The sequence below is a fragment of the Opisthocomus hoazin genome, chromosome 3, assembly GCF_030867145.1.
Source record: "Opisthocomus hoazin isolate bOpiHoa1 chromosome 3, bOpiHoa1.hap1, whole genome shotgun sequence".
NCBI classification, from domain to species: Eukaryota; Metazoa; Chordata; class Aves; order Opisthocomiformes; family Opisthocomidae; genus Opisthocomus; species Opisthocomus hoazin.
The window spans coordinates 90,735,088-90,754,817 of NC_134416.1; the positions used below are offsets into that span (position 1 = coordinate 90,735,088).

Sequence of the window (19,730 nt, forward strand, 5' to 3'; positions counted from 1 at the left end):
TGCATGCTCAATTTAGTGTCATCATCAGACCAGGGCCAAGCTGTTTTATAGGATAAAATAGAGAAGAAGCTGACGGTAAAAAAAATAATAAAAAGAAGAGATTGCCAGGAGGATGAGAGCAGTCGGCTGGATCAGCTCGGCCCAGGCAGGAGCCCTGGAAGGGGGCCAGGGAGGCAGGAAAGATCCATGAGGAGTTTCCTGCAAAGAAACCATTCAAGAAATCGGGCAGAGGCAGTGTGCATGTGATGCCTGGGCGGCTCTGCTTGGGTGGAGGGGGAGCCATCATCTGGGAAAGCCGCCCAGCCTGGAGATCTGGAGGAGGGAGAGGGGAAAGAAGGTGCAGTTTGGATCAACCTGACCCAAAATAATATGTGGTTTGTATTTTCTAAGCAGAAAATTGAAAAAAAACCCAAAAAAGTAAGTAAGTAGAGCAAAAGATTTCATGTTGGAGGAAATGTCATTTTTTCCTATTAAAAAACAAAACAAACTAGACCAGAAAAACCCCAAACCTTGCAGTTAAAAAAAATCTGCCAAGCACTGAAATATTTTCTGGTGAGGCCCAGAGGTTTCTGCTCTCCCCCAGTACCATGAAACTGGTGTCACTGGAATGTCCCCCGGCTGGATGGGAACACCACCACATTGAATTTTGGGACACCCCCCCCCCCTCCACGGGTGCTCTTGGAGATTTCACACCCCAGAATTGGTTTTGCAGATGTCACCAATGCAGGGCCTAAAAACACATCTGAAAATGCAGAGTCTGCTCTCCCGGGACCCGCTGGCACGGCAGCCAACCAACCTCTCAGCTGGCGCATCCCCACGTCCCCCATCCTGACCCGCCTGACGGCTGGCGGGTGAGGAGGGATGGTCCAGGAGTTGGCAGCAACCCCTGCGGGGCAGCTATCAGAGTGGCACCAGCGGAGGCAAACCCATGCTGAACTCAGGCGCCAAGGGCTTGCTTACAGACACCTTCAGCATCACAGGGACGCGCGGGGCACCACGCAGCCGGGCAGGGGGGGCGATGGCCGAGGGAGAGGACGAAAACAGCTGCACATGGTGCACAACTGCCCGGCTGCTCCCGCTGGAGCGGCTCTGGACAGGTGAAGCCAAGCCAGCCAACTGGCCATCAGGCTGCGAGTAAGCCCTGGGCTAGGACAGTTCCGCCACCGATGCCCCCTCTCAGTGTTTGCTCTATGTTATTTTTGACCCAAAAGCCCTCCGTCAGCAGCGCTGAAAATAGGCTGGGTACAGGAGCTGCGGGTGTGAAACTAATTCAGAAGAGGTGCTGGAAACTGATGCTGACGGCATTTTTGGAAACTCTTCCCCCGAGCTGAAAAAAAAAAAAAGGGATTTCCTAAAACGAGTGAAAATGAATTTGCCACATCTGCAAAGAGTGGCTTGTGGGTTGCCTGTCCCTGAAAGCAGCTAAGGAAGCACTGCAGTCAGCAGCTTCTCTGTTTAAATGACAAAAGCTCATGTGCCCATGGGTGACAGCAAGTGCCAGGTAAACTACCAGACACCTTAAACCCTGAAAACGCAACCATTCGAACAGTTGAAGCTCCATGAGTTTGCGCAGTCCAAAAATAGTCTTTTTTGGGGGAAAAAAAAAAAAAAAAAAAAGCTTGTTTTGGCTTCAAGAACAGCTTGTAATTAAAGCCAACAGTACGAGAATCTGTAACTGATCTGCTCTGAGCAAATGATTTGGCTACCTGAAAAGCAGAGAATCAAAACCTTTGTATTTTTTTGGAAAGAGGCTCAAAGAAGAAAAACCTTGACTTGCTGAGAAAGAGGAAACAATATGGGCAAATTAAAGCAGGCGAATGCTTGACCTCTGTACTGGGCAAGCGCGTGCAAAGGTGGAGAAGATGGGACTCGCTTTTAGTTTGGTGAACAGTCCAGTCACTGCGTATGACATAAAATTAGACAATTTGTTTAAAAAAGAACTACAGCAACCAGGAAGATCTTTTGCCATTGACCTTAACACTCCTCTGTAATATACTTGATGAGAGGAATTTTGTTGTATTTTTACTGAGACAAATTCAATAGATTTACGGTGATGAATGCAATAAAATTACACACATGGTGAAGGAAAGCTTAGCTTCAAGGCAGTACAGCTCTGTCCAAGAAACTTAACTCCTTGAAATTTGCCATTTTCAGCTGGAAAGAAAAAAATCTCAAAGGCATGACTCCAGCAAGGCTATTTAGTCAAACAGTACCAGATGGATGCAGGGATTCACCTTCTTCTTCGGTTATGAATGAAAATAGTCAGCTAGGAGTTCGCAAAAGGCTATTTTTGACTACAGAAGCCTGGCCAAGATGCAGTTAATGTAGCCGTGCTGGGGTCTGCTGTGCTTTCGGGGGAGGATGTGCAGAAATGAGAAGGAAAGGAAACTTGGAGGAAGCCAGGTAGCACAATGACCCAAGTATGTTGCTTGGCTGAATTCAGTTTATGACCAGACATTTTGCTTTGGTGCAAAATGATGCCGTGGTCTCTGGGAGATGCAGGGAATTTGTGACTGAGTTTTCAGTATTTTCCTTTTTCCAGGAACTTCACCAACAATACAGCTCACACTGTCCACATGAGGAGTAAATATCACTATTTCCACCCTCCAGACAGGGAAGCAGAGAACGAGCATTTTGGCTGACCTCTAAAGAGCTGGTCCGTATCTGGCTTTTAACGGGCTTGGAGCATCTGCCTCTCCTTAACTTGGGAGGGATTCGGCAGCAGCACCAGGGAGCCTGGGTGCGTCACCCGGTGCTCACAGGGAGACAAACCCAAGGCAGAGAAAGGTCTTCATTCAACACAGGCTTAAACACACATTTGTGTCTCCTTCTTCTTGAGGAATTTACGAAATGTATTTACACGCTTGCCTAAATCCAGACCGCTGTGGCAGGAACGCTGTTGTGCTTATAAACTTCATACCTTGCCTTTGGTCTAGTAAAATCAAAGCAGCTCAGATTTTTCCCAGTGTTTCTGTACGCCCTGGCCCATCAGGTGTCACGTGTTGGTACACACAAATGCACCACCCGATGAGGTGACTAGAAACCCAGCTCTGTGCTGAGCCCAGCTCTGATGAGGTGACACCCTCCTGCTGCCCCTTCTCAGGGGGTTCAGGGAGCAGGACCCGCACACAGATCAGATCCATCACACACAGGCAGCTCGTGGCGAGCCATCCTCCCCCGCCAGCCTGTGGGCAGACCTCCCCTCGCAGGGCTATGACAGCCTCCAGCCTCACAAAAACGTCTCTCGCAGCTACCGCGCTGAAGACTGCAGAGCCAAAGCCTGCCCTCAGCAACCCACGCATTTCAGAAATAGTTCCAGGGAGAGCAAAAGAATCTGTTGTCCAAGCCATACACACAGATGCAAGTACTTTGCATGATTAATACGGTCATTTGTTTCACCACTTAAAATTCATCTAGAGGGCTCTTTTTAATAGTCAGAATCATCCCTGGCAAAAGCCTTTTTGAACGTACCTGTAAGGACCACACTCTTTGTTCAGAGTGTTGTGGCTTTTTGGTTTTGCTTCATTTTCAAAAAGGGTTGATGAAAACCATTTTCATAAACTGACAGCAATAACCATCACACATGTACAAAAACAAGATAGCAGTCTCACATGGGAAATATTTCTGCTTTCATTTTTATTTTATGAATACATATACAAGAGATGCATAATCTTCCATTATCCAGGCTTAAAAGTAATAGGTTCGTTGGGTTTTTTTTTCCAAAATAGCTTAAAGAGAAAAATAAAAATAAGGATCAAGGAGGTGCAACATATCCAAACGATACAGCTGAAAATCTTGCTAAAATTACTGCTGAAATGTGCAGATGTGGAGGGTGTGTCTGTGTGCATCATCCTGTATCTTAAAAGCCTCACCCAAAGTATTTTTATGTATATGACTAAAAAAATGCTTTGACATAACGAGCGATTCCTCCATGCACACTTTGTTGACATTTCTGAAATACTGAGAGAATCAAATCTGAGAATTGTATTATACATCTTTTTCTCTCCTTGGCAGCAACGTCTGTAAACGCAGGGGGGAAATGAAGAAGAGTCTGTTGACAAGAGACTTTGCTTCCAGACTAAGATGGTTTTATTAGCAGGATGCAGCAGGATGCAAACAGCTTCAAATAGAAGAGATGGATATATATATTTATATATATGTATATAATGTAAAAATGCTTATTTTATATGAGAAAGGAAGATGTGTCAAGATAACATAAAATGAACCACTCTAAGACTAGCTTCCAGCAAAACATTTTGCTTTATTGGATCTATTTTCTAGCTACAAGTCAAGCTGACATCTGTCAAGCTTATTAACTTCTCATATGGCAGTCTATAAGAAATGTTCCATGCAACGTCTACAATGCTAAATACAGGGTAAATAACTGGGATTAAACAGGTGAGGAGTAACAGACTGTTATAAGGACCAGTAACAGCATATTATGTACACAGAGCCATATTATATTCTCATGTCTTCACAGTAATGTGCAAATGTGACAAATATGGCTTTCATTTTTTTTTCCTAAAGAAAGTAAGACATAATCGTACAGAATAATGTTTTAAAACGCTTAGGAGGATTTCACCTTTTTGTGAAACCTGTTCAATCTTCCTTGCGTTCAGGTTAAGGAGGTGTAGTTCAGGAGCATTTCCAGAAGGGGGCACAGATTCCTAAGGCACAATATTAATGTTAAACATTTTTAATTTAAGTCATGCTATTTTACTTTAGATTAGTTTTTATTTTTTTGGTTATATGAAATAATAATAGGTTGTTGCTAGTTATATAGTAAGCAGTTGATTGTAAAAAATACAATGTTAAAGGCTACACTACATGCCTACCTGTAGCTCCAGAAACATTAGCTAATCTGAAATCACACTATACAGCGCTGCATATTAAACCTCCACGGCTTTTTGGTAATATTCTTTTTCATACATGTAGCAGGGAGTTATAAGGCTTCTGCGGAATAATAACATTATAACTGAACAAATATTTTACACTCCTCCGTAATGGTATTTACAGTTACTATAACTCATATTCTGTCATTTGGTAAATAACATGTATCTTGTATGCATCCTTCTTGCCTATCTAAAGTGCTTGCTTAACTGCATGAGGAAAGAAAATGCATACCTGCTTTAGGTGCCACAAACCCTCAAAAGAAGTAGCAGAAATATCTGTTGTGGATTTGAAATGCATTCTCAGAAATTGAAATTATTGCTAAATTCAGTGCCCTCACTAGGCAATCATCTATATTATTTGTCATATATAAATATATGCATATATACTAGTATGTATGTACATGCATACACATTCATCTATCATGTAAAAGATAGATTTCAATTTTTTGTCCACCAACCCTTTTTGTTTTGTGCTATTCAAATCACTTGTGCTATGACTGAAGCCAGATTAAAATAAAAAAAATCTTAACATGCTACTACTAACAACCCTATGATTCATTAGCACATAATAAAGACAATACGCAAAAGAAAGCTGAGATGATGACAAATCAGGAGACTTTTGAAATGCACTGAGAATAAGGCAATAGGCTGTACATCACAGCAGAGGGAAAGCTGAAGAAATTCTGGAATTCATCAATGCATCTTACTGGAGCAGGGATTGCTCTCCCTACCTTGCTGCAGAGTCCTACGCTTTTTTCCAACACCACTCTCCAGAACGCAAGCTCTACGGTTCCTGCACCTACCAACACTTTTAACGGTAGCAAATTCAAAGCTTATTAAAAATGCCCTGATGCCACAACCTGGTAAAATAAGGCACTTCCAGGGCTGTATTCCAGCGGTGCCATGCCAAACAGATCAGCACTGGGAAGAAGCACTCAGACTTCTGCTGAGTTTCCTAGTTTTGTCCCATGAAATGCACCATCTTGGAGTGTGCTCCCTCCTCTTTCCTTTGAGATGATTTTCTTTAAAGAAGCCGTTCCATCAGTTGAAGTCGAGGAGCTACTTCTTCGTGAGCAAGAGGTAAATCTTCAGTTCCTGATGTGGAGTAAGGTGGAAGATTAGAGTGGTACCAGGCAACGTCTTCAGTTTATTCAGTATCTCTCTACTCGAGTTGACACGCCAGCTAAGTCAAAAGCGTGTGTGGGTTTCATACTAGGCCCGTATCGAAAGCTACGAATGGACATTGGTACTGGAAAGGTCATTCCTTATAATTTCATTTACTGCAAAGAAAGAAGACAAGAGAAAAGGAATTGATTAGCATCCCACTGCTGCCGGCCGGGTCTCTGCAGCACACAGGCCCCCCCCTAGCTTGCATCCGTTCCTTGGCAGCTTCCGTGCAGCTCTGAACAGCAAGCGCAGCATCACGAGAGAGCTTGTACGGGCTGATCACAGTGCAGAACAGCGGGATTAACCAGGGTTATTAACATGCTAAGTACTGGGTAAAACCAGGCATCACAAGAACAGCAGCATCCTGGATCCTTCATTGCATCAAACATATTTAACACTTCAAATCAGTTACAGATAAAACATTTTGTTTGCTCTAGAACTGGCTCGGAAATGGAAAGCAAAGAGGACCACAGGGAATCTTAGGAAGATCTGCCCCTTCTCTAAAAAGAGCCATCTGGAAAGTATGCTAGCCTTGGTAGGTACCGATGGCAGAAAGCTGCCAGCCACTGAGCCGGGTATGTGCAGCTGCAGTGCCTAGATAGAATACGACTTCACGTGCTGATTTTTTCCACTGTGGGATGATACTAAGTTAAAAAAAAAAAAAAAGAAAAAAAAAGAAGATACTGCTGCATGCTTGTCCATTCCCTGGACCTGGTAACACATGCAAGTATCTACCCTCCTGTCGCGGTGACCAGCACACGTGGACATGCCATCTTCGCTCCTATCCGCACAGACAGACGGGAAAGACAAGCAAGTCAAAACCCTTGGCCAGAGTCAGGGGAAAGAATAAACAAGGTCTGCCATCTCAGTATCAGCCAGTCAGACGGCATCTCCACTGATAATGTGCTGTTTTCTTTCTTCACGAGCCTTCTTTCCTTCTTCTCCCCCTCCCCTGCAGATCATCGAGCAATGCAGTTTCCCACACTCCAATTATGTCCGTTTATCAGCTTGTGATTTTTGGCAGATGGACAGGAAATGACTGAACCTGGCAAAGGCCATCCACAGCGGACTACACAACATCCCTTTTATTTCCACCCCACCTCCCTGCAGCGACTGCCACCACCTGATTTACATGAAGACAGACAAAATGCCATCAGCAGGGCTATCGCCGGTTCTGAGTTTCCCCGTCATTGCTGGGAATGGGAAACACATGCCCATGTCATGGAAGCACCACGGAAAAGCCTGTGTTTTCCTCTCCTCGTGGGCTGGTTTCACAGCCATCCAGATAACTTCACGTGTTTACTGGAATGGACCAAGCCTGTCTAAAACCAACTTCCTGAAGCAATTAGTTGGGTTTTGTGTGGTTTTGTTGGTTTTTTTGTTTTGTTTTTTTTTTCTGTAGATCTATTGCCCATTTAGTAACTGCAGCACATGAATCAGTAAGGATTTCTGTCAGGTCCTGGCCCCTTCTACCAATGGATGCACACACCATACTTTAGAAAGGAAGTCTCAGTTGTATTTGTAACTATCTATTTAGCAGCAAACTAAGAGCAGTATGGAAATAAGAGGTGAAGACAAAGCAGTCCTTTCTCTTGAGAGTGCTGTGGAGTTCATCTTTAATATTAATGAACAGCGGAAACAAATTCAAGCAGTAAGCCCTGCTCTGTGGCAAAGACTGCCCTGCATCCAAAACGAGCAAGAAGTGCTACGCCACTTCCATGCTGCAAGACTCCGGACAGCTTTCGTGACCGAGCCTCTGCCTTGAATGCAAACAGCACACCACTTCTATGGGATGGTTCTTCCACTATGCTTTTCTAAAGACAGTTTCTTTGATAAACTTCTCAAAATAACCTTGGGTATGCAGCAAAAACACACAGTGACATCTTGGTGTTGAGCGTGACAATGAAAACAAGTCCTCATATGGGCCAGACAGTGCCACAGTTTTGCTAACTTTCCCTCAAAGTTTCTGTCACATCAAATAAAACCAAGATACCACTCAAGGCAATCCTCGGTCTTTCTACAGTTAGTTGGTGCTTAGAAACATTAAATAACAAATCCTCACAGTGCTTCTATAAAATATGAACCTAAGTATCACTGGTATTTCAGAGATGGGGACAGGGAGATGGAAAAGAGAAGGAGCTCCCATCTCAGTCAGGATTAGCACGCCAGTATCTCGAATCTCAGACTAATGCTATAGCACACGCTGATGCACTCTTGCTTGATTCATTCAGTAACTTCCAAAAGTATCCCCCTGCCTGCCAGCCCACACTTCCCCCTACTAAAGCATTTAGTAAAAGTATTTCGGAAGCAACTTGATGACATGAGTGCCTGAGAGCCAAAGGTCCATCTCCAAAACTGGCGTAGGCACTCGGAGGCTGTCCTTTCCAGCCACAGTAGGTACCCTCAGCTGAATCTCCTGTCACCGAAGCGCTTCAGGACACAGGGCTTACCCTACAGATGACCTGACTTTTCCTTTCAGCTGGGAGCCCACCTGCCTCCGCTCAGCCCAGGAGACCACCAGGGTCCTTCAATCACATGCTCTCCAGCTCTCACCAGCCAAATCAATCTGTCCCCAGCTGAAATCACTCGTAATTTTGTAATTGGCTCCAATAGGACACAGATTAGACCTCTGGCTGTATTGCTCAGTTTCATTTGACGCTACTTTCTTAATAGAGGTGGACTTCTGCTCCCTTGATAAGCAGCAGTCAAGTCTGGTGTGCCTGTGTAACAACACCTGACAGCTGTTCAACAGCAGTCACTAGACAATGTCAGCGTGGACTCGGGAGACAACCGAACCTCAACCAAAGTGCACCCACTGCCACCGGATCTCACCATCAAACGCGGCCAAAAATACCAACATCCCTCTCATCCATGGCGGCTCACGGACAGCGTGGCTCAGACACACAGCTCGCTCTACTGCATTGTCACGTGTTCCCCTTTACTCACTGCAGTGTCGAAAATGCAAAAATTCCCAATAACGCAGTGGAAAAAACCTACAGAGAGGGACAAGGGTGCACGCAGAAGGCCCAGGTGGGGCAATACGTGACCCAGCAAAGCACCTGATCTTGCAGAGGCAGCCTGCTAGCAGAGACCACTAAACACGAGAGCTGAAAGGGGAAGCGTGCTGAGCGCGGGCTTCCCCGCGCTGCCTGCCGAGGCACCGGAGGCTGGAAGGAAAACCCTCCGGCGGGGGGGAACAGGGGGAAGTGAAGTGCGCTGGGTGATGCTTGCTGGGTTCACCTAGGAGCATGCTCCCCGCCACCTCCAGCTGCACGGCCACGGAGACACTCCTCTCTCCCTCCAGGTCTGGGAAATGGATGCTGAGGGAAAACTTTTTTTTGGGAAAAATGCAGTTTTGGGCCAGTCAAAATGACATGAAAATATGGATTACATTTCTCAAATAGTTTCAAATGTCTTTAGCATCAATGTTTTTCATTTCAAATTTCTGGAAAATTTGCTTCTTTTAATACTCCAAAACATATTCACGTTCTTGTTGCGTGTTAGGAAATGTTTTATTTTGGATCAAATGGAATGTTTTGGAATGTTTTGTTTGACCCAAACATGTATTTTTTTCATTTGGCAAGAAAACACCAAGCATTTTTGTTGCAAGTTGACCCAAAATTGTCCTTCCCAACATCAAAGCAAAAATTCTGTTACTGAAGTGGAGGTCTGCTGAAGCATCCTGTATGTCCATCCGTACCAGTATCGCATCTACGACAATGGCCAGTAGCAGGTTCTTTGGGAAAGGGTATAGGAACCAGGCACACCTCCAGCGATGCTTTCTCTAGTACAGCTTTACTCTGCTGGAGGGCTTCATGAGCAAGAAGAGGTCTGCATCCTTGTTTCTCCTGAACTTTGATGAACTTTCTTCCATGAAGTTTTCTAATAACCTCCTGAACCTATTTTGGCCTTCAGAGTTTCCTGCAGCAATGGGTTGCACAGTTTCAGGTGGAAAAAACTACTTTTTTTTTTTGTTTTAAATTTGTTTCTTCATAATTTCACTCGTGTGTCGTGTGAACAAGCTGATTGTTCCCTGTTCACCATCTCCTTTGCCATCCACCACACTCCTTCCCCTTGGTATCCTCAGGGCTCCACTCGGTCTTGTAGGACCACTGCAGACTCTACGGAGAGGTAAAATATGCTGCTCATGCAGAGAAAATAATTGGTATTTTTCACTCAGTTCTCACTTTACTAACAAAATATTTATTATACACTTGAGGAGAGTCAGATGGTTGCTGTCTTGAATGCTCACGCATTGGCTTACAAACCTGCTACCTCCAGAGGATTGTGTGAGCTCTACAGAAGAGCAGTATTCAGTGCGACCAGTACTTCGGCCTGTCTTTGTGTCTCATTCCTGAAGCAAATGCCGGTCTTTGATTCTGCTGCTGCTTGGATACGCATCCATTCACATCTGTAGTACCATTCCAGGAGCGGTTGTGTTTTGAATGAGCGCAACATTTTTCAAAGAAAGGTTTCAAAGGCTTTACACTCATTTTTAAAACAACATAACCTGAGTACTCCAAAAGACTTTTTATAGACAGGATAGATGAGACCCAAAGAATTACCTGGCTTGCTGGAGGCCCTACATACAGCTTAGCAGCAGCACTGGAATAGCACGCAAAGTGTTTAATTTTCAACGCCTAGATTAGCACAACACTTCGCTTAAAGCGACAGGCTGATCCCTATCAGATCAAACAGCTGAGTACAATGATTTACAGCACCTTTGTCATCAGATTTTTTTCACTGTTTTTCTGCTGGCTTTGGGGAGGTGGCCCACTGTCGCTTTTATAGCTAACACCTACAGTTTCCCACAAAGCCTTCCCTCAACTGATATTTTCCATTGTCACATTCAGCTTTTCCACTGACAGAAAGTCAAAAAAATAATAGTGCTGAGAAATGCAAGTAACACGTGACCTCTCTACCTGTCAAGGCGTCTGAAAGAGGAACCTTTCCTTTGCTAAACAGCAGATGCCATGGTAGCAGGATGTGGTGAGCTGTTACACCACATTTTAGTTTAATAAGGAGTTTTTTCTTCTTGCATTTAATTTTGCTTTAAAATGCCCATGCAATGGAAATTTTTGCTTTACTAATTAGCAACATTAGTGTCTTACCGATGCAACAGTTTGGGTTCCTGCATTGAACAGGATAACCAGACATATCTGAATAAACGTGGGTTCCATATATAGATGTGAACTTCATAGGAAACGAAGTATTTTTAACATTTGGTGGCTGTACATGGATTCCATCAACTGGCAAAACTTTAGACTTCTGCAGATATCTGCTTTCCTTGTATCTGACTACTAATATGGATAACGTTGTGGCCCTTTGTTTTAATAAAAAAGCTGTTTTTCTGAGACAAAGTTCTGCCTTCCAGCTCAGACATTGATCCCACTCAGATCAAAGGCTGCCCAGGGATGTGGAGGAGTCACCATCCCTGGAGGTGTTTAAAAAATGTGTAAATATGGCACTTCGGGATACAATTTAGCAGGCACGGTGGTGGTGGGTTGATGGTTGGACTTGATGAACTTAGAGATCTTTTCCAACCTATAATTCCATGATTCTATGAAAGAAGTTACAAGGTCAGTGGTGCAGGGAGTGGGGAGGAGGCACATCCAGGGGGTTTCCACAACTGGGAAGCTCTTCAGGGCTACAAATACAAGATCTTGGCAAACTTTACACTCCTAAAGGCAAATGTCCCCAGGAGTCTGAAAAAATGGAAAGTGAGAGGACAGCCATGGTCAAACCCACAATTATGAAGAGCTGAGTCTACAGTTTTGGAAGGGAACAATGGCACTTTGAAAACATATCCATCTCTGTTCTCTTTGTTAGCGGTAACATTAAGGCTTCAGTTTCTGGCTGTGTCAAGCCACTGTCTATTCACACACCACACACTGTGGAAGTCAACAAACGTCTTTCCATTGACTTCAATCCACTTCAGCAGCGGCCCAGAAAGGGCCTTCTGTGCAGAAGGAGACTGAGTAGTGGAGCTGTGGGTTGTATGTACTGCTGTGCCCCTTACCAATAGCACGTTTCTCTTCCACAAGCAAGCTCTGTGGCTCTCCGCTCCACTCTTTTTTAAGGGGTGTGATGGAGTTGAAGCAAAAGGGCACACAGAGGTTTTTGTGCAGAGCTGACACCTTGTGATTCACTGGATGTGTCAGTGTCCTTGTTCCTGCATAGTGACAGCGTCAGCTCGGTTCCTTCAGGATGGTTTTTGGTTTCCTTATCAATGGGAAGAGCTACATGGCGTGTCCCAAGACATCTAGGCCTTCAGGGTCACATCAAGCTTTTTTCCACAGCAGACTAACCAACCTTTGCTTGTTACCTCATGTCCACCTGTGACCACTGGGGATCATCATCTCTACTATGGCGCAGGAGGTTCAGATGCCATAATTCTCTCTTGCCAAAAAGGAACAAAAGCAACCTGCTCTGACTGGTGCATGCGTCATGGAAAATACAAGTAATACCAGCTGCATCTTTCAAGCTACACGTATGAAAAGTCTGTGAGAAAGTATGACCGGATTCTGCTGTGTCCGGACAGTAATGCTTCATCTTTGAGACGGGTGTCACTGCCCAAGCAATGCGGTGCCACGTTTGGATACCACGTTTGGACCATGTTTGACTCTGGTCAAACCGCACAGCTACGCGTCACGTTCGAGCAATCTCCAGCAAAGAGCAGCACTCCTGAAAGCCAAACTGCCTCAGTTCGGCTCATCGTTTGTGCCTTGCAGCAGGATTCACTAGCTCAGGTGAAGCCCTACGTCGGTACAACTACAGCGACACCCAGGCCAGGGTTCCCTCCGCACGCCTCACTACGCAGCGCGGACGTGCCCCTGAGTGCTCGGAACTTCCACAGTCAGCGGCAGCTCGCTGCTCACAAGCACGGGGGAGCGGGGACTGCGTTCTCTCCACCAGGTACAGCTCTGACCATGCTGTTCAGCATAGGAACAGGGACAGGGAAACCCAGCTCTGGAGTGAGTCTATGAGTTTGTCACCGACACCACGCTACCTGTAGTAATGCTTCATGGTATGACATTCGCTTTGCTGTCTATAATTGCTGCCCTCGAATTTTTCCAGCAGTGATGCCTCATCTTGCTCCATCAGGCTCCTGCGCTCTCGTATGTCCTTCATTTCGGATGAAATGCCACCTATTAGCAACACTGAAGAGGAATTCAAAGTTGCAAATGAATGCAGAGGAAGCAGAAATACAGGAGGAAAAAAAGTTTTCCCTTATCTCCATGTACAGATTTTGTTTAAAGAGAAAAATGACTAAATATAGACACATACACAGCAAGTAAAGAAATGAAGCTCCTGCTATAAACTCCATCACATGAGTAAAATCCTACAGTTTTTATCAGGGTACCTACTTCCTCACTATTAATAAGGAGCACTCCTTTCTGACATATGAAAGCTGCAACAAACAACATAGAATTATTACCTAAATCATTGAAAAAAATAGGGCCATCTTAGAGAAAATCTTTTTTCAAAGCTAGTAAACGTTGTCCTGTGGGTAAGAAAAAACACCAGAAAACAGTGATACAAATTCCTGAGGTAGCAGCCTGTAATGTGAAACTATAGATCACATTAAAGCTTACTGAATTAAAAACCAAACAAAACAAGTCTCGTGAAGCAATGGAAAATATAACTTCACACGTTCCACAGAGAAGTCAGATCTTGTATTACCTCAGGTGTCCTGGATGTGTTTAAACCTTAAGTTTATTTTTATCTGTTTAATCATAATAAGCCACCACCACAGGGCATGCTATTTTTGGAGGCAGCGAACAGGACAGTGGAGCAAGGGAGTGACAACAAGTAGCAGGTTTTAATAAAACATGATCCGCCCATACGAACGTCAGCTTGGCACGACGGATGGCATTGTCGCGCATGGCAGCCACTAACACGGAGTCGTTTTCCTACCTGCTCTACCCTCTGCCTTATGTAGCTCAACAACTCCGAATGATGCAGAATCTCCCACGGCGGCTGCGCTGCGGAGCGCTAACGGGGAAGGTTTCTCGCTGCAGTGCGATGACAGCACCGTGTGGCAGTAATTTAACTGGGGCTCTTGACGAGGTGCCCAGACTAAATGAGTCCCATCCTACTGCACCAGAACTCCTGGGTTTGGATTTTTTTCATCCCTCCCACATGCAGCCCTGGGAACACCCTGCGTCTCTTGCTCTGCAAACACTTAGGGATGAATTCCCCTGCTGCCGGGAATTAGCGCAGGAATCAGCAGAGCCGCAGTGACTCCCAGCACACTGGGGTCTAGACTTTGGCTCGTTTTTACTCTCCGTCTGAGGGTGGCTGCGCTCAACCTGGTTTGGCTTTTATGCCAAAGAATCAAAGTGTCAACAGGAACATTCAGCAGCCCTCACCGAGGCCAACCTCGCCTGGAGCTGGGGTTTGGGCTGCGCAGAGGCTGCAGGGTCTGCCCTGGTATGATGCAAGCCACGTCTGACACACACATACACACACGCGTGAGGGTAGGGCTGGGCAACGGACAAATAAGCCGCATTTTAACCAAAATTATGTGTTTACGTTCCTAAGAGCATCTGTAACGGAAACAAAACAGACATATTTTACGTTTCACACAAAATTTCCACATGACAGAAGAACTACGCAAATGCTACCTAAGGCAGCCAAAACCCGAGGTCGGTACTGCTGGAAGCTTTGTGAGAACCAGTTTCAGGGATAAGAGCGTGCACAGCTTTGACAGAGACAACAGAAATTTGCCCCCGCCGTAAGAAATACAGTGATTCAAAGTGATCCCGGCGATCAGTTTTACTTTCCAGCTTAGCGCCCAAAAGTAAAATAGTGCTGTCAGACCCTGGCATTCAAAACTCATCAATCATGCCCTGAAGCATGACAAGAGTGGATTCAAAACCGAAAAAAATCTAAAGCGATTGTGCGTTTGCCTGTTTTTTAGCCTCCAGGCATCTCTGGCAGTATTTATTAAACCCTGAAAGTAACAGAAATGAAACTTCCTTTTTTCCTTTTTGCTCTCGTATTTGTGATCCACTCCCACAAGGTTTACTGTACCTCACAACTAGTTGGCTGCGGCGTGGGCAACACTTAAGACACAAGGCTCTCGACGCATCCCGCGGCTAGAAGAGCAAGGTTAAAGCCACCTGACAGCCCCAAGGGCTGGCAGCTCCCGAAGCTTACGGGCAGTCAGTAGGAGAGGGGGAGTGGGTCTGGACTGTGCCGCAAAGCTCTGAGCCTGACACTGGTGGCTGCTACTTGGGGACCTCCTGCCCCGCCAAAGCAGCATCCCATGCACGCATCCAGCCCAGCACCGGCGACTTCTGCCAGCAGCTGGCACCAGCCTTCTGGACCTCACACAGCAATCTGTACCAGGCCAGATGTTTCCACGTAACACAAACAGGGATTTCTCCAAATGCTGGAAATGTGACAGATTAGCTTCAGAAAAAAAAAATTCTGAGGGTACAGACGGAAAAAGGGGAGCACGATTGGGTCCACACTCTCTGTGACTTACTGATTTCAGAGCTTACAAAAAGCCAAGTGAGACTGAATTTCTCTGTCGATTATACAATTATTAATCTTTTCAGAAGCTTTTCTAACATTACACATAATGAGCAATTCATCAAAGCATATTAGGTGCCACAGAAGTTACATTCAATATAAAGGGGTCATTAAGTTTCTTGTAATTGCACATTATTGAAGCTTTTGTTAGTTCTAAATCAAATCAATGGGATGTGCACGTATGCTCTTTAATTGACTTTATGTAATAATAGTGTGGCCCGTAGTGATCATCTGGAATCCTCCAAAATGAGCCACCTTGCGCTGCTGTTCTTAAAAAAACAGCTCATGTGCAGCTGGGCATATCAAATAAAGCAAAGAAATGAATGGAAGAAAGAAAGAAGCACCTTGGGTCACACAGGAGTATTGGCTGAGTGCCTTTTTTGTTCCACAGCACAGAATGGCCAAGAGACTCAGCTCTCCTTTCACTCCACCAGCCTCAAGGCCTGACGGACTTGAGCAGGAGTAACGTTGGCCTCAACATTAAGTGTCCTGGAGATAGGTTAAAATAGGGTCTATCTGATCTTTTTCTCAGCAAGGAGTGGTTTTCGCTTTTTTAAATGGACCCTACTTGCCCTATTATCATCACCATCATCAACACCTCTTTCTTTCATAGCCCTTTTCGTCAGAAAACCTCAAAGTGCGTGCTAAACAGGAAAGATCAATGCTGTTATTCACATCATCTATCAAAGAGCGCACCAAGGCAGGGACAACACTAGGACGCTGCTGTGTATACAACGCACGATGTGCCTACATGCTGCTTTGGGGGGTGACCATTGCTGGGCCACATTTCCCACCCAGGCTGCGGCGAAGGCTGAGCTTCGTTTGCTAACCCCTAATTCACAGGGTCTTTGCTCAGGCAGGTAAAATGATGGCCATGAGATGACTCAGTGAACGGCCACATGCTGCTTGATGGAAGAGAGAGGCTGGGTGGGGCTAACAAAATTTTTAATGTGTTTGATAAGGGAAAAGGAATCCACCTACGAGCCTGCTGGGCAAGGCTGCGCTAGCTGGGGGAAATCCTTAGGTGGTAGAACACAGCTGCTGACCAGCAGCAGGCACAGAAGCAGAGCTAGCCCTGGGAATCTGCACCGGTGGCTGCGAACAATCATCATGCGACATGCTTGTGGCATGATGACCTGGCCACCACCATAATGCGAGCTGTATGTAATGCCACAGGATTTTACTTAAACCATGGCAGCATGTGTTGCTGAAGAATGCTGCAGTTTAAAGACAAATGCACATCCCCTCCGCTGCAGCTCCTCGGAGGAAAGCACTGGCAGTGGTTAATGACACCCTTGTGTTGGTTTTGCACCACACTATATTAGGTAAAGGCCTTTTCATGACTAAAGTCCCATCCAGTGTGGCTGGGAAGGTTTGATCCAACGGATGATTTAGTGGAGCCACACTGGAGACATACCAGTGCAAGCTGGGCCATGGTGGGGAAACCACCAGCTGGGTGTTATTAGGTGCTCTCCCCAGCACAGAAGATGTAGCTGTGAAAGCCATCACATCTAGACAGTTGCTGGACTCCAGTACTCCTCGGATGCTAAAACCACTGATAGCAAGCATCTCGAATTAGAGCAGCTGGAAGAATACTCTGATTTGTACATGGTCCCAGTGCGACAGAGCTGCAAACACGGCAAAATGTCTTTTCCTCTTTTCCCCCCTCCCACATGCTGTGTTAAGCTGCAGAATGGCTCCTTAGGCTGGACTGACAGAGCAATGTCAACAGAAAAACCACCAGATACGGCTGCAAAAATTCAGTAAGAATCACAACCTGGCTCCCAGGGAAGGAGAAACTTTCCCCCTTGGAGCCCAGTCCTTGACACAAGAACCATGCTGAAGCTCAGCGCTCTCCACTAGAGATGACATTTGTTCTGCTCCAAGAGCGAAGCACAGCAAACCTGCAGCCAGAACTAGGAAAAAGGCACTTGAGCAACACAGACGTACAACACTCGTCTCTCAAAGACCTGAAATTTTATTCAAAATGTTTGCATTGCACTTTCCAAACAACCACTCGCAACGCGCGACAGCCTTCTTTTCTGCCTCTTTTTGAGTACCTGGACTCCAAAACCCTCGCTTCTCGATAGCTGAGAAATGACAGGGTGCTTCCATGGCCTGGGTTGTGATCTGGCAGCACATCCAAACTCCAGCAGGAATTTGGCCTGCACTTTGAGAGGTGCTCCAGGCAACAAAATGAGTGGAAGAACTTTAACAGTAATTCAAGAGTAGCTTTAAAAAGTTTATTAATGCTACAGTGAAGAAAACTGGCTGCTTACGCCAGACTGAGTCAGGTCGAGTCAGCCAATTCAGATCAGGAGGCGAACGCACGGAGCCTAATGCAGGATCTTTGGAGAATCCACACAACTGTACATCGTTTGGAGGGACAGGAACGTTTGGAACTCCCGGGGGAGTTCAGCCAGAACATGCAGACCCTGGGACCTAGCTGTGGGCATGCAGATGTGCAACATCTGGCTCAACCTACAGAAGCATCCTTGTGACAGAAGCAACCCAGCAAGGGTCAGCTCTTGCTGAAGACCCTGGGAATGCAACGCTTTTCAGGCTGGGGCCTCAGGGACATCAAGGACATTTCACTGATGCGATGAAAGAAAACAAGTGAAGTGCAACAAAGGTTTTGGTGAAAGGCTGCTCAAGCTGACTGTTGTTTGCTCTACACAACAGTCTTTCTCATGCACCACACCTTTTGTAAAACACAGTTACATGAAAGAAATTATTATCTCCAGTAGCTTCCGTCTACACACATTTCTGAAATACTTTCATTCCAAACTGTTTTGAGAGGAAACATTATAAAGAATGGAAACCTGGCAATTAATCGGATGGAAACCTCTGTTTCCATTTTACAGAATAGGAAAAAAAAAAAAAAGAGATATTTATAAAAAGAATACCCAACATTAACTGCTAAGTAGGGAGATGAAAGATAAGCAGAGGCCAGTGACTGGGAGCACTCGTGCGCATTTACCTGCGTTTGGACGTGGTTCTGAAGGGAGGGTCAGACCCATATTTGCCATTCTCATTCAAAAGCATATAAACACCTAGCTAGGAACTGGCTTTTGACACATGAAAATTCTATTTTCTTAAAAACTCACAAAATAAATACCTTGAAATTTTTTTTCAAAGTATGGACGAAAGGCTCTTCTGGTCAAGACACCGAGCAAATATTTACAGGTGCTGGGGAGACACCGTTTCCTCCCTTCAGGCTTCAACCTAGTGTCTGCCACATAATTTTATCCATTCAATGATTTTTTTTTTCCAGACATCTGCCAAGAGGAAATAACTTTGCTGTATTGGGAGTCTGGGAATCCTAGAAAACAATCTTAAATCCATAAAATAATTGAAGTGCCGTTTTACTGAGCTGTTCAGTTCGATTCTGATTTTTATTACAATGTCAACAAGAGTTTAATTTGTTTTAAAGTTTAGGTTCTTAAATCTGAGTGATATACGGTAGTTTACAGCTTGCTGGCAACAGCTACTGTGGAAAAAAAAATGGAAAGTGCATATAAAGGCGGTTCTAAGTTTGACATTGTGAAAGCAGGGAGCGGTGCCAAGAGCAGCAAACAGCATGGCTTTCCCAGTCCTGGCTGGCTTTAGGGACTGCTTGCTATTGACATCAGTCGCTATGGGATACATTTCCCTGCTCTAACAAATCTCATCTGGAGCCTGTAATTAAAAAAGAAATGTCTCAAAGTGTAATTTCTTTCCCTAAAACATTTACAGATGTTTAACTAGATTGCTAATGGTGTGAGATGTCTGTGGGCGGACATCTTCCTCCTTATCTGCTGTGTCAAAGAGGAAGATTTCTTTATTAAAACCAGTTCTAAAGGTAGTGTCTTTTCCATGTATGTCTTTGTTTATGGGGGTGGTGGTGTCTTTTTTTCTAAACTGCTTGCTGAACTAACAGGTTTGGAGGTGTTTATCATTTCTCCTTATTTTTTCTTTTCTTTTAGAAGTCATCTCCAGAGTCAGCCTGATGTAAAAGGTATTCAAAGTGGCTAAAAAAGTCTTTGCTTAGCAAATGAAGAAGCATCCCATCTGATCTGTAAAATTACTATAGTAATAATAATAATAGCGGTAGCAATAATAATAACAATAGTAGTAGTGATGTAAGTTTCT

General features: G+C 44.9%; 1 protein-coding gene across 4 annotated transcripts in view; it reads right to left on the reverse strand.

Moving 5' to 3' along the window:
- Positions 1 to 3,619: 3,619 nt before the first annotated feature.
- Positions 3,620 to 19,730, reverse strand: part of NFATC1 (nuclear factor of activated T cells 1) — a 116,010-nt gene continuing 99,899 nt past the window's right edge. For all 4 annotated transcript variants that reach the window (XM_075417043.1, XM_075417048.1, XM_075417046.1 and 1 more), the window contains one exon: positions 3,620 to 6,172. In XM_075417043.1, the coding sequence (XP_075273158.1) occupies positions 6,123 to 6,172 (50 nt within the window). In that variant the 3' untranslated portion in view covers positions 3,620 to 6,122. The remainder of the gene's footprint in view (positions 6,173 to 19,730) is intronic.